Below are 14,772 nucleotides of genomic sequence, written 5' to 3' on the forward strand. Positions count from 1 at the left end.
AGCAATAAAGCATGGTTCTTTGCTGTATACACTTGACTTTGTGTGTGGGCCTGGTTGGAAAAAATATACAGTAGGTTCTGGTGTCTGGGCTTGGTGTAAGTTTAGGATCCTATTCTAGCACTGCAGCATGTTAGTCTCAGAATATTCAAATCTGTGATTTTATGTTTATTAATCACCTAGCTGGGAACTTAACCATCAAAGAGTGTCCCTTTCATAGACGGTTCCCTCACCCACCTTAGGCGGCATGCTTCATCATTGGAGAACCTCCTCATAGCCTGATGCCTAGTCACGATTCGGGCTACAACTCCCTCACTGAGAGGGAGGAGCTGAGGGATTTTTTGTACTTAGAGAGGTATATGCTAAATACACAATTGTGGAGCTAGGGGTGGTGAGGTCAGCAGATCAAATGAAAAAAGTGAATAAAACTACAGGGTTTGCAAAAAACTTTATTTGGGCGACCCTGGGTTAGGATTAAAAACAACGTGTTACTGCAGGAATGATTAAACCTGCTTGTGTGTCCCAAAGATCAACATGTATTAGTCTAGGACCCAGATGGTGTCGGGCTATCTTCAGGACCTAGCGGGGCTACTGCTCAATGTGTTCAAAACAGAAAAAGATCTGGGTTTAATCCATCACAGTTCTTTAGCCCACTCTGCCACCCCAGTTCAGACATGGCTATATGCAAATCAGTCTGACCCTATGCCTCATGGGAACAGTCTAGCCCGGTCCTCAGAAGCTTGTTTGCGGTCCAGGGAAAGCATGGCTTGGCAGTTCGGGCTGGTTCCAGTAGAGTGTGGAAGAGTATGCCTAGTGATGTTTAGTTAGGAGGTAGAGTGGGAAGGTAAGCTAGTGGTTCCCAAGTGTTCTAAAAAATAATTTCAGGAAATCTGTTTATGTGGCCTCAATAATTGCACTGATTGATAATTGTACCAGACACAGTGTAATGGTTAGTGTCTCCAGAGCAGTAACTGGAGGGCCAGATCGGCAGAGTAAGGAATTTTCATGGTGGGAATCATACCACCTTATAGCCACATTAGACTGGAGTGGGAAGTTTCCTGGAGGAGTGTAACTAAATGTCAATTGTTGCCTGTAGACTGCATCCTAGGCAGTGAGTTATGATAGTTGTGAGGTAATCAGAGCATGAGCAACAAGGGTGCTCCATGATCTATCTCTTAGGAACTGGCCCTTTGGGTAGGTTTCATACACTCAAGAGAAGAGCAGGAGATGGATATCATCCCAAGTGATGAGTACGGCCCTGCTAGGCAAATGCTCAGGTTCAATGTATGTAATCTGAGTTAAAATACCATTCTCATGGTTCAACCCTGCCATGAGATGTCAGAGTGCTGGGTGGAGAAGGGTGTCTGTGGTTCAATACCGCACACTCCCAACAGAAAACACCAGGACACCTGAGAGCCTTTAGCCAGTAGTTTGGGGACAAGAAAATTTTCCCAGAGTGAGGGATGTCAAAAGATAATTTCTCTGCGCGGCATAATCCAAATGTTACTGCTCTTTTCGATTTCATTAGTGATCGGGAATTAAGTCACTTCTTCCAAGATGGTGGTGTTCATAATATTCTGGCCGGGGACTTTTATGCTAAACTGGATTCAGGGTCGGGTGAAGGGTTTCACCTTGATACCACTCTCCTGAACATAACTTCCCTGAACATTGTAACCTAACCCTGTGACAACAGGGGCCAGCAACTCCTACTTTTTCTCGCAAGGTCTGATCCGTGCAATGTATTTGACTGGGCTGCTCCTCACTGTTTATCTGCTTCCACCGTTGAAAGTGGTATTGTCAGCAGGTGTATACATTACAGAGGGGTTGATCGCAATGTTATTTCCAGCCTTTCAGCGGTCATAATACCCTTGTTGTCACATTGTTCTGCCCTAAACCTGGAGTGCGTGATTTTGCCTTAGTGGGGTCCCATCTTCGGCCAAGCCATGACGGGTTAAGACTATCCTGTGAGTATGCTGATATGTGTGATATTATGTGTTGGCTTTGTGTAACACACCTGGGAAGTATTTATAACTGTTTGCATCTATCCTACTCTTCTGTCTGTAGTAACCATGATTTTAACCTCCTGGTGTCCCTCATCAAGGCCACATTGATGAAGCCTGTTCCCCCCTCTAAACATCCAGCTTCTCCCTGATTCAGAAAGAATATATGGGAAGCTAGCACACGTGTAATGTGGGCTGTGAAAGCCTAACTCTAGGGCCCAATAGAGATTGCTGCATGTAGGAGGGTATGTAAGCCAGCTATTCATGGCAGGAAGGCTGAACTCAAGGAGGAGGTTTGGGGCACATTGATTTTGGCATGTAGCACAGGCAATTCTGGTTTTTTTTGGAGATAGTCAATCATATAATGCGATAACATTGGTGTTGATTACTGGGTTGTAAGCAAATACACCATTCAAATAATTTCTCTGAACTGATTGCTTTATCAGGTCAGCTACAACGGAATGACCAGCTCATGTTTCTGAAATTAAAAATGTTAATAATCACGCTACTCGCATCTTTTTAAAACGTTTGAACTTTGCCATATATTTTTAATAATTTTACACACTGCTTAGGTGTATTGGGGGTGATTAAAACTCACTTGCACTTGAGGAAGTCTGTGCTCAATGCTATAGCCTGCCCGCCTCGGTCTGACTCGGCAATTAGTGCCGTAGAGCGGAGGGCGGACAGGTAAGAGCCTGACATTTTCTACACTTCTGCTAGGTCGATCTGGTAGCGGTCTAGTCTCCCACAAGGAGGGGCTACTTAGCCCTCTCGTCGCCCTGAGCGCTCAGCGGTCGCGCGCAGGGGAGCGCCAGAGGACGCGCCTGAGACAAGCCAGAGAGAAGCCCGTCTGTGCCCGTCCGTGACTGGACGGGACCAGGGACCATGGCATTAACATCTTCTGAAGTAAGTGACCCTATTAAATCTAGGGTGAGCTATACCTCTCAGGCTTTGATGTGTTTAAGAACTTATCCACAGCTAGACTATGGGTTAAAAGAACATCCCCCCCGAAGGACCGTTTTCATGCAGGCAATGCCATTTTCAGGCGGTATGTAATCCATGTTCTAGAACGATTGACCAAATTCAACATCATGCTACACACACGGCCACTGAAATTATTCAGGGCGGGAAGAACTTGTTGTATAACATAAGGTCTCTTCCCAAACATTACATCGAGGTTTGGGACCTTATTTCTACACATGAACCTGATTTGTGCTTCCTCACAGAGACATGGCTTAAACCCCACTCTATCCCAGCCATCACTCTTGGGATCCCGGAAGGGTATAAAATTGTTAGATTAGATCGACCGAAGAAAGTAGGTAGGGGTATAGCGATCGTGCATAAAAGCAGCATTTCTGTTTCTGTTTTAGACCAGTGGTGCAACTCTGCTTTTGAAATGATGGTCTTCAAATTTGACACGTCAGCCAAATATAGCAGGAAGGGAGCATTAGTCTACCGTCCTCCAGGCCCCATAAAAAAAGTCTCTAGTATGTTGGTGGAAGCACTCGCCCCGTATGTCGATGCAGATAAAGATTTTATACTGCTTGGAGACTTTAACATCCATAGCGAGATAAAAGACAATATGGAGGCACAATCTTTCTTGATGGATGTCTCTTTGCTGGGACTGAAACAGTGTAACAGTGGGCCTACAAATTTGGCGGGGCACACTTTAGATCTGATTCTCTCCAACTTCCCGGACATAAAGTGTTATGCGCCCAAACAAACGATTTGGACAGATCACTTTATTTTAGAGTTTTCAATGCCTAAAATTGACATCCCCTCTAACCGTCCTATACAAATTCCGGCGCGCCGAAGGCAATGGCATAAAATATCTGATGTAACCTTTAAGAAGGTGTATGTTGCTCCGAAAATTCTATTCACCGAAGACATTGATTCTGCCCTACTTAAATATGATTCAGCCACCCGTTCTGCAGTAGAGCAGATCGCTCCACTCAAAATATTTAAAAGTCGTCCTGCAAGAAAACAGGAAGTCTGGTTTTCAGAAGAGCTGCGGTGCCTTAAGCGTACTGCCAGGAAATTCGAGAAAGTTTGGAGAAAGTCGCACCTGGAGATGGATAAAATTAATTGTCAGATGGCAATAAGCACTTACCATAAAGCCATTCGAGCTACACGGAAGAGCCATGTTACCTCACAATTGGAGGCGGCAGGTAACGATCCGAAAGTGTTATATCAAATCATAAACACCTTTCTAAAACCAGTAGCATGTGAAAGTGCGGATATGTCGTCCCAACAGCTATGTGACGACATCTCAAGTTTTTTCACCGATAAGATCGATGCTATCTATGAAAAAATTGAGGCATCTATTCCATCTAGAAATAATAATCTTGACATTAATACATCGGGTCAAGCTGTTGCGGCCAACTCTGATTTGTTTCTTAACTTTCCGAATATCACTCAGCCAGAGGTAGAGATGTTGATCTATACCATCAAAAGTGGGAACCCTTCTGATCTATTACCAGCAAGATCAATGGGAGAGGTGGGGAAAGTGCTTGGTCCAGATATTCAGAGCCTGGTGAACCTCTCGTTGGAAACAGGACGTGTCCCACGGGAGTGGAAAAAGGCTCTAGTCAGACCTATCCGGAAGAATACCGCCATCCCTTGGACTAACCTTTCCAATCTCAGACCCATCTCCCTGCTACCATTTTTGGGTAAAATCATTGAAAAGCATACTAACAAGCATTTGTCCAACTTCCTGGAACTATCGGGAAGCCTTGATCCTTCACAGTCTGGTTTTAGGCCGAAATTTAGTACCGAAACGGCCCTGCTGTCGATAACGGACGATCTTCGTATGTGCCAGGACAGAGGTATTTCCGTTGTCCTGGTGCTACTAGATTTATCGGCAGCGTTCAATACTATCTCTCATAAGATCTTGATCGAACGCCTGACTGTGAAGGGATTGGGGGGCAAGGCACTGGACTGGATAAAGAGCTTTCTCTCCGACCGCACCCAAAGTGTCACCATGGGTGAATTTCGGTCGGATGAGGTTAAGATCACCAAAGGGGTGCCACAGGGCTCATGTTTGAGCCCAACTCTTTTTAACACCTATGGTGCACCCCTGGCAGATATAACTAGAGCCTTTGGTTTCTGTCCAGTGTCTTATGCTGATGATACTCAGCTGCTTTTCCCTTTTAAATCACTGACCCCGGAGGTTATACAATCTTTCTCCGAGGGGATGAAAGCAGTATCCCAGTGGATGTCTTCCAACTTCCTTCAGTGTAACGTTGGTAAGACTGAGGTGATGCTTTTCGGTGAGGCCAAGATATTATGGTCCCCTGACTGGTGGCCTTTAGATTTAGGACCAGTCCCCGAACCAAAACTAGTAATCAAGAACCTTGGGGTACGTCTGGAGCCGGAGCTGTCTATGAAACAACATGGAAATAATACGGTGGGGTCCTGTTTCCATGTGATAGGGCTCCTCCGTAGGATATTCCCTCTCCTTCCGGACTCCATTAGAAAGACTCTGGTTCAGGCTCTAGTGATCAGCTGACTTGATTACGGTAATGGTCTTCTGGTGTCTGCAAACGAAGAGGTGTTGGGCCGACTGCAAGTGGTACAAAACACTGCAGCTAGGCTATTCCTAAATGCTCCCCCCAGATCCTCATCTAAACCTCTGTTGCAGAAACTTCACTGGTTATCCATCCGCCAAAGAGTGAAATTCAAGACTTGCTGTATTGTACATAAAGGACTACATGATCTAGGCCCTGCCTATTTAGCTAATAAATTTGTCCCATATGTTCCCACACGCTCCCTTAGGTCAAGTGAGCAGTTGTTGCTAAGGATACCTAGGGTTGGCAGGACTAGAATGGTTGGCAAGGCCCTGTCAGTGATTGGTCCTACTTTGTGGAACAGCCTCCCTCTCCAATTAAGACAGTGTTCTGACCATTTTGTTTTCAGAAAACAATTGAAAACTTTTTTGTTTCAGGTCTAACCAGTTAAGTTAATAAGAACCTAACAATCTGCTACTTTGTGAGTCTTGGCCCTGTACGATTATACTGTCCCGGTTTTGCTTCTGTTGTCTCTCAGCGCAGAGATACTCCTCCGGGAGTTTATTCAAGCGCTTTACAAACACGCAACTAAATAAATAAATAAACTTTACGCACCTATGGTGGTGTGCTGTCTTTTACCGACCAGCACCCTGTGATTACAGGCAATTGTAGACGATTGCAAATTGCACATGCCTAATGAATATAGATATGCAGGTCATTCTGGAGTGCAGCCCACGTGCAGGTCTGTATTTTGTGAACTGACCTAATAGTTTGCATAATGCTACTCCATTTGCAATCGTCTGTGTATAGTGTGCAAAGACTTTTTGCAAATTAAATAATAATACACCAGGACAGTAACTTGCAAAAGATGATGGATGCCCACTGACTTCTTTCCTGATTTGCCGTTCTACCTGGTAATAAATGCCTGTTGAAATCTGTATATTGAATAATAACACAAAATATAAGCTATTTCCATGGCTACTAAACAAGTGTGCTATTTAGCTACCCACCAGGTGAGTGATGACATTTCTATTCTATTTGCAAGGCCACCAGCCAAATAGTACATCATTTTTGCTATTTTGCCAGTGATGCAGCGCTACTCCGGAAATCATTTCTAAAACCATGTTACCTTTCCCTGAAATACAAAACCATACAGCTACTCGTCAGTGGGGCCCATAACACCACAAGTTACTCACAAAACACTTTCATCCTACTTCATGGATCGGTGAAATTCAAAGGAGAGCTGCTGTATAATAGTGGGGTGTCTAAACTAAAACTGAATATTTATACTATTTACACCTGCAGTTTAAATGCATTTACCATGGCTTTTATTAACCAAAATGTATTTAGACACACCACCGTTGTGGTCAACGGATCTGCTAGTAAAGAATTAGGTGAGGAAAATACAAGACCAGATTAATTCTCCATTTATCTCATTTTTATTAAAAGCTAAATTTAGCATGTCTGAAAATTAATTCACTTATTTATTTCTTTATTCAAAATGACATTAAATGAATAAGAGTTTTATCTCAAACAGTTATATTCGTTTATTTTAGAAAATTCAGAAATAGACATTATTATTTAGATTTCAGAGATACAAGTATTAGCAAAAGACAGATAGTTCCCAAAAATTCATTTTCTCCTAACTTCCCTAACTAATAACCTCATCTAAAGATCAGTTCTCATTCAAAAGGAAATAGAAAATTATTCTAAGTCTTACATCTCAGGAAAATCAGCATTCCGACAGCTTCTCTGGAGGAAATTGAAGAAGAGTTTTTTCTTAAGTAAAATCAGCACTTTTTATACCTTTTTCACTAACTTTATCTATCTACAAAAGTAACTATCAGCATAAACTCGAGTTCTGATTTGACAATTTAGGGGTGGATGAGCATCACCTCATCATTCTAATATTCTCTTTCTGTTGTGTCAGTCGGATTTTAAAGGGTCCTTTATTTAAGAAAGTCTTTGGCCTAGTCACGTCCTCAACTAACAACTCTACTGTTCTTTCCCACGTTCAGCAATTCAAATGCCCATTCTTTTGGCAGTCATCAGGACTTCCAGGGCATGTTGGCCTTGAACTGTTTTCGTTCAGGCACAGGCAGCTCGCATTCATTCTCGTCTTTCAGCCGCGCATGCGCTTTATCTCATGCTGTCACAGTGATCGAGATACTCCATTTTCTCAGTTGGCCTCACGAGCCAGAATGGGAACTATCACAGAAACACACACAAAATAATGTTAAATATGGAACTCTAGCCCTTCTGTTTACCTCCCCCATACTAAGGTTTCCCTGTTAGTTATTACCTAGCAAACAAGCAACATTTATGCAATTTACACTCACTTATCCTTTGGTTTCTGCCACAACTACATAAACAAAAAGTACATTTATGCAGCTTTTCATTGATTTAAAGCTGCTTATTAGTTCAGGAATCACATAATTAGTTAATTATGATTGCAACATAAGCAACATTAGTTTCCCACGTGTACTTGTGTAGGTGCAATTTTTATTCTAGGTTGCTTAATTTCACACATCACTCAATTAGTTCAAGTTATGGTTATGGAAGTGTGATTTCATGAGGGGTATACAAAATTTTGTTTCTCCACCTCGCTCCATCACCAGCAGCCTAGTAAGTGCTTTAGCTACAACCAACTGTTGAGGTATAAACCCACAAATTTAGTTTTAAAATTAAAATGTGGGTGAACCAGCAGAAAGGAAATGATAACTTTTTGTTGTATTTGCGAATTCTGTCTCCTGACTATGCATCTCCATTACCCTTAACTTATCATCAATGTGTTAGGGATGGAATCTTTAACTCAACATGATTCCTCTCAAGGTAAATAGCGTATCAACCAAAACTGAGCTGAAGCTTTCAGAGGGAGCACACCCAAAAGGAAAATAATAGAGGTGTCTAATAGTTAATAATCAAAATAGGCCAATCATCTGCCCTTCTTAATGTGCTTGACAGTTTGTCTCTGAACTCCTAAGTTTTATTGTTTGTGGATTTTGAATTCACTGCCCAACTTCCTTCCCTGGTACTACTGTAATTTCATCTGTAATTCCTGAAACCCTTCTCCAATATCTCAAAGATGCATGAACAGGATCACTTGCTAACACAACCCCTAAGCAGTCAGTTTTTACTTGCATAGCAGCCCTCACGCTGCCTTATGGCCCTTTATCACTTCCCAGCTGTCACTGCCATCCAGGGACAGCTGGGAAGCTTAAAGCAGAATAGTGCCAGTGTTACACACAGTGTGTGGGTCGCTGGGTCAATATCAGCCTTTTCCTGGGCATTCCACCGGTGCATTGGAAAGGCCCAAAGTAGGGTGCATGTTTGTCATTAACAGAGGTTTCTGTAGCAGGGCCTGCTGAAAGTTTTTGCATCATGCCTAAACTGATGTCCAGTTACTGATAGTAACCAGTTCCTTCATTTTCCATGCCAATACCAGTTCCTTCTACTTGGACCCCTCCTTTGGCCCAGATATCCTATGTAGTTATTTAAATACATCCACAAATCCCACTTTCCAAATCTTCTTTGTTGTAAACATCATGAGTGCCTGGAGCTGTTTGCTGATGTCTATGTGATGGGTATGTAATGGTTTACAAACATTCTATCTATCTATCTATCTATCTATCTATCTATCTATCTATCTATCTATCTATCTATCTATCTATCTATCTATCTATCTATCTATCTAATGACAGAATGTATCAATATGATGTTGGTGCATCGTTACATTATGAGCACAACTGCGTCAGCCCTAGTGTAATGATCGCATTGACATATTGATAATTGCCATTGTGTTTAAACTGTTACAACTGCTTTTTGAGGCCACAGTCAGTAAAATTGCTGGAACATGTTTGTGTCAATCCATGCACTCACCAATTATGCCATTAATCTATCTAGAAACTCACTCACCCAGCATTATCCATGCAGCCAGTCACTCACTTTCGGTCCATGCTCCCCTCTCATTGCCCCGTTCACCCACTAACTGACCCCCACCATCAAACAGACAAAGTCATCAATCAATGAAGAATGGCTCACACCTTTAAAATACCCGGAACTATTGCCTTTGCGAGGGCCTGTTATTGCAGACAACAGGACTGCCGTGCATGCTGCAGCATAACCCGGCTTTCAAATAGAGGGACATTTACCTGGTTCTTGTAGCAAAGCTATAAATAATTAATAGCCGCTAAGAGCTCCACCAGCAGAGGAACACTGCATTCTCCCTAAAAGCAAAACAGGAACTCTTGCCCTCCTTTGACAGTTGGTAAAATGTGAGGATTTGGCATTGTTTAAACTACACTGTTAAGGTAAATATTCATGATTGTGAATTTCATCTACTCTAATATTCTTAAAGCCTGGATTTTCTTGCCTGACGCTCCCGGCTCGCGTACTCTTCCCTACTAGCTGCTGTTGTGTATTTTCGTAAAGGTCGTTCATGGAGGTGATTTCTATAAATGTATTTTTGCATGTCGCACTGCAATTTTTGTGCTATGCAAATAGAATGAGTAGTAGATCTTTTCGCAACATTCATTTTTAATTTCTCTGTTTTTAACCGTGACTATAATTTCTGTTACAGATAAATACAGTTGATAAGAAACTGGTCTTCTCAAACGTCCTCTTCGTTCCTCCGGACAATTCAAGTGGCCTTGTGGTCAGCAGCATCCTGCAGATCGCCTTCTCGTGCACATATAACATGACAATGCAGACGAGCCTGCAGACGGCTCTGCATCCCATTATCGGGTAGGTGGCTGTGGAATTGCTTTATGCTGCAGGAACCCATTCCACTTAAATACCCTTACTTACTTTTTCTTTACGTGTTTATCCTGTGTTCCTCTTTATCCTGAATTGTTATTACTCTCTTAATTATGCCGTATCAGTCATTTTGTATAGCAATGCTTGCCACCATACAGTCACCTCAAATCACCGAGCAGGAATGGAGAAAAGGGAAGAAAGATGGAACATGAGAAAGCAAAGAAAGGAAAGGGGAGGGGAGGGGAGGCATGATTTTACAGAAAATGATAACAGCGAGGAGGGCTTGTGGTGGATTTGGTGACTGTTCAGAAGGTAAGGAGAAAGCAGGGTAGCCAAAAAGAAAGTAAGAGCAGAAGATTTGGACCTCAGAATGCAAGAAATCGACTTGACAGAAAGTTAGAAAGCATGGTACATGTATGAAATTGGAGTATTGATTGAGAGGGTGAGAACCCACCTTAAATAATAATCACAATCCTTGTCAGGGTGAACCGCTAAAGTTACTAAATAAGCCTGTGCTTCACCCTCGGGTACCATGGCTCAAAGCTGTCAGATTTACTTGGAGGCAATGTGTAGAGTATTTATGTAACACTCAAAAAGTAATAAAGTGAAAACACAGCTCAAGGAACATCCCAAACCAATTTTGAAAAATAGAGAATATTGTAAAGAAATAAATGACACAGTGGATCAGATGCTGCTTGCCGTCCATCTGAGTGAAACCATTGAGGAAGGTTGTCAGAGTTCTTAGGTGCTGCTCAGTGTCACCGGTGAATCTGTAGATCAGGTGCTATTCAGCCTCAATACTTGGCGAAACCATCATTCGGTTGCTGTTAGATGCTGGTCCAGGATCATGGGGACCGTACTTTGGGGTCTGGACTCATTCTCACAGATGCCAACACAGGGGACCAGGTCATGTCCAGTTCACACTAAACTGGTCAGCTGGAAAGCAGGAAAAGACGTCTGGAAGCTTGATGCATCCATATAGCTCAAACAGGAAGCCAACCAATTGACCCTTGGAGTCACTTCTGGGATCCTGGTTCCAAGCAGGTTCAGATTTCCTTCAGGTTCATCAGGCATCATGGCAGTCCTTCTGATTCTTCTCAGGTCCAAGAGTGTTCTGAAGAGAGGATTATGGAGTCCACTTTTATGCCCAGTGCCAGCCTGTGGGTGGAGGTCAAGCCATTGTATGCCCCCTAAACCAGTTCTGGTCAGTTTCTCCCATCCCACTGGGTTTGGTGCCACCCAACGAGAGAGATGAAAGGGAGATAAGCCTAGGTGTGTGCTTTATCTACCAGTGACAAGGTAGGCATCCTTTAAAGCTCACGAAGGGTCTGGGCACCTCCACCCAGACCCACCCCAAACCTGGTACCCTTTTGGCCACTGTCAGGAAAGAATACATATCTCACTGCAGGGGTCAGGTGACAGTTGAACACAAGCCGGAAAGTATTTTGGTTTTAAGTAGGAAAATGACAACTTTCTAAGATTGAAATTTCAAAAACAGTAATATAAAATTAGGCTTGACCATTAATTTGGACTTCAAATTACCACTAAAATGAGTCCTGAACCATTTTTCTAGCTACTCCCAAACTGGATTGAGCAATTATTAGGTGTACTAGTGTAAACCAATAGTAACTTATGGGAGAGCCAGTCATGTCACAGTGAAAAAAGACTTAGAAACTGTTTTTCACTGCCAGTGCATGTAAACCATTAAATACCAAGGGCAGCTCTTCCATTGGTTGGAGGTAGAGAGTTGCACGACTTACATGCCTCCCAAATCCCCAGAAATAAAAAATAAAATTGTAATTGATTACCATTTAATTTTTTATCTTCCCATTCTGAACTGAGCGTCACAACGGTGCGTGGCCTGCTGAGTGAGCGGGGTGGGCAGAGGGCTGCGTTTGCACTTCTTTAAAGGGCACATGTGGTTGGCTGTCTTGAGAAGGCCAGCTAAACATGCGCACTTTAAACCTCTCAACCCAGCTGTGTTAAGAGAGCTAGGTTGAGAGCAAGTGCAGGCATCCACTGGCCACTGGAGTGCCGAGAGAGGCAACTCCCACCAATCAGGGCACCGCTCACATAATGGTTAACAGCACATGAGCAGGCCTGGATTGGTCAAGTACGTTTCCTAGGACCAGGACTGCAGTCCCAGCAGACAAAGTCAGAGGTGGGAGGATGTCGCCGTCAGGATCCGGTAAGTGCTTTTCATTTTTCTTTTATTTTGTTTGGCGCCCCCTCTACATTCAGTAGATGCCATCCGCTACTGTTAATTACACATGCCCTTCTTTTTAAATGCCATGCAAACTCCCTCTGAGCATTTAAGGCCTACCTGAGGAGTGATTTATAGCTCTTAAAAAGGAAGGATTAGTTCATGCAGAAGGTTTGTTTTGTCATGTTGGAATGGCAGTTTAAATGCAGTGACAGGCCTGGAGATGTGTTCTTGTGCTGCTGTGGTGGGTGACACAATGAGTGCTGAAGCCCACCAGTAGCATTAAATTACAGTCCCTGGGTATATGTTGCACCATATACCAGAGATGTATAAGTAATTTAAATGCGCCAATCAGGGGGATATCAACTTTAGGAGGTTTGAAAGGAAGGGCACAAGCATTTTGCCACTGGTTAGCAGAGATAAAGTAAACAGAGTTCTACAGCCAACAAAAATAGGGTTCCGTAAAAAGGCAAAAAAGATTTGGGATGACCTTGCAGGAAGGGCTTATTTTCAACAGTACATAATTGGAAAGATACCTCGCTAAGCCAATGAACTCGAATGCAAGGGAAATGACTGTGGGGATGGGGAAGTCAGTGTTTGCAGTCAGACCTTTCGGACAAGATTTCCCTAATAGATAAATGTACATCTGCACGCTGAGATGAAGGCAGAAAGAAGGAAGAGTGGTTTGATAAGTATCTGTCATATGGGAGTAAAAGTTTGTTTTTTACTATGCACCTCGTCTAGTATGGAAAGATTTCACCCAAACCAGCTGGTGGTCGCCCTAGGAAAACACTACTAGATTAAAATCTGTGAGAGACATTTGACAATGGACAGAAGAATGTAATAAAGTTGATGATAATTTTAATGTAGCTCACAATGATTTTCTTAGGAACATTAAGATTTCATGTCATAAGTAACATTGGAGGCCATATGTATAAGCCTGCCTGGCTTAACCTCTCTCTCCGCCACTTCTGTAACGCAAGGCTGCACCATATTTACAAGAATGCGGTGCAGCCTTGCATTTCCCCCTGAGATTGCGCTAAGTTTAACAGCTCAGCACCAAAGCAGTATCTGCGCGCAGGGTAGGATTGTCTATGAGTAGGAAGGTGCCCCTTCCTTCACATAAACAATCCTAAAATGACATTCTGTCACTTTCATATGTGCTGCTTCAATCTGCACAAATGAAATTGACAAAATAGCATTTTTTTAAACGGTTGTTTATGTACAGGAAGGGACACCTTCCTGTACATAAACAAATCATGGCATTTTGCTTTTTCCATGTGTGCTACACAAGGCAGCGCACATGGAAATAGCAAAAACGCGGAGAAATAATGCATTTCTCCTTGTTTCGACAACTTAAGACCAGGGTTTTCCTGGTCCTAATTTTGGCGCTGCCTCATATGTTCGCCATCCTTGTACATACAGGGCAGCATCAAAATGAATGGTTGTTGCGGTGGAACACCCACTGCCCACTCCTTTCACGCTAACTATAGAGTAAAAGGGGGTCTTATGTACAAGGCAGCGTAAAGCCATGTTAAGTGGCTTAACGCTGCCTTGTACATAAGCAGCCCCTATCGCCACAACAACATTGGTAAAAGTGACATTTTGGTGGTGATAGGGGCTTGTACATATGCCCTTGGGTTTTTAGTTTGTGTTTTACAAGCGCATACATTAGAAACAGTATGGAAGCAGCAGCGAGTAGTTGAGCTGCCTGGAACAGATGCTAACATTGAGAGCTGTTCCTGGGGCGCTGCTGCTATATTTTTAAACTACTGCACAATGCACTTTAATTTCCACTCTTGTGCTGGGGGAGAAAGCACCAATCTAGAGTACTTTGTGTCCTGGATCAGCTTTGGGAGTGCCTCCTTTCCACTAGCTCCCCTTCAGTTGTTTGTTTACGTGGGGTGGCACTAAGGCCTTCACATTGTCACATAGGTACACAAACCATGACAAACAGACACAGCAACTTGGGGATTTGGCGGGGTGGTCGAGATCTGGAGAGCAGTTTATTGGCGTTATTCACAAAGAGAAACTTACACTTTAGTGTAGGTTTGAAGGTATTTTTCGAGTAGAATTGTTACGATGGTGGAGTCTACATAAAAAAAGATAAGACAGTTCTATCTTTTTATGTCAGAAGAGGACACATTCATAAAGATACTACTCATAAAATACTTTTGTGAACAGCAAAAAATCATAAATGTATAAAAAAAAGTGTACGTTTACCTCTCTGTAAATCAGGTCCAAAAGTGTTATTTTAATGTGAGACTCATTGTGCCCTTTGTGATTTAAAGTATAATGAGGAGTTCCAGTG

General features: G+C 42.8%; 1 protein-coding gene across 1 annotated transcript in view; it reads left to right on the forward strand.

Annotated features, from left to right (window-relative positions):
- The window catches only part of LOC144824319 (uromodulin-like), a 236,733-nt gene that overhangs the window by 193,327 nt on the left and 28,634 nt on the right, over positions 1-14,772 (forward strand). Inside the window, exon 6 of the mRNA XM_078683437.1 lies at positions 10,083-10,246. Coding sequence (XP_078539563.1) covers positions 10,083-10,246 — 164 coding nt within the window. The remainder of the gene's footprint in view (positions 1-10,082; positions 10,247-14,772) is intronic.

Source organism: Lissotriton helveticus, chromosome 3_1 (genome assembly GCF_964261635.1).
Source record: "Lissotriton helveticus chromosome 3_1, aLisHel1.1, whole genome shotgun sequence".
NCBI lineage: Eukaryota > Metazoa > Chordata > Amphibia > Caudata > Salamandridae > Lissotriton > Lissotriton helveticus.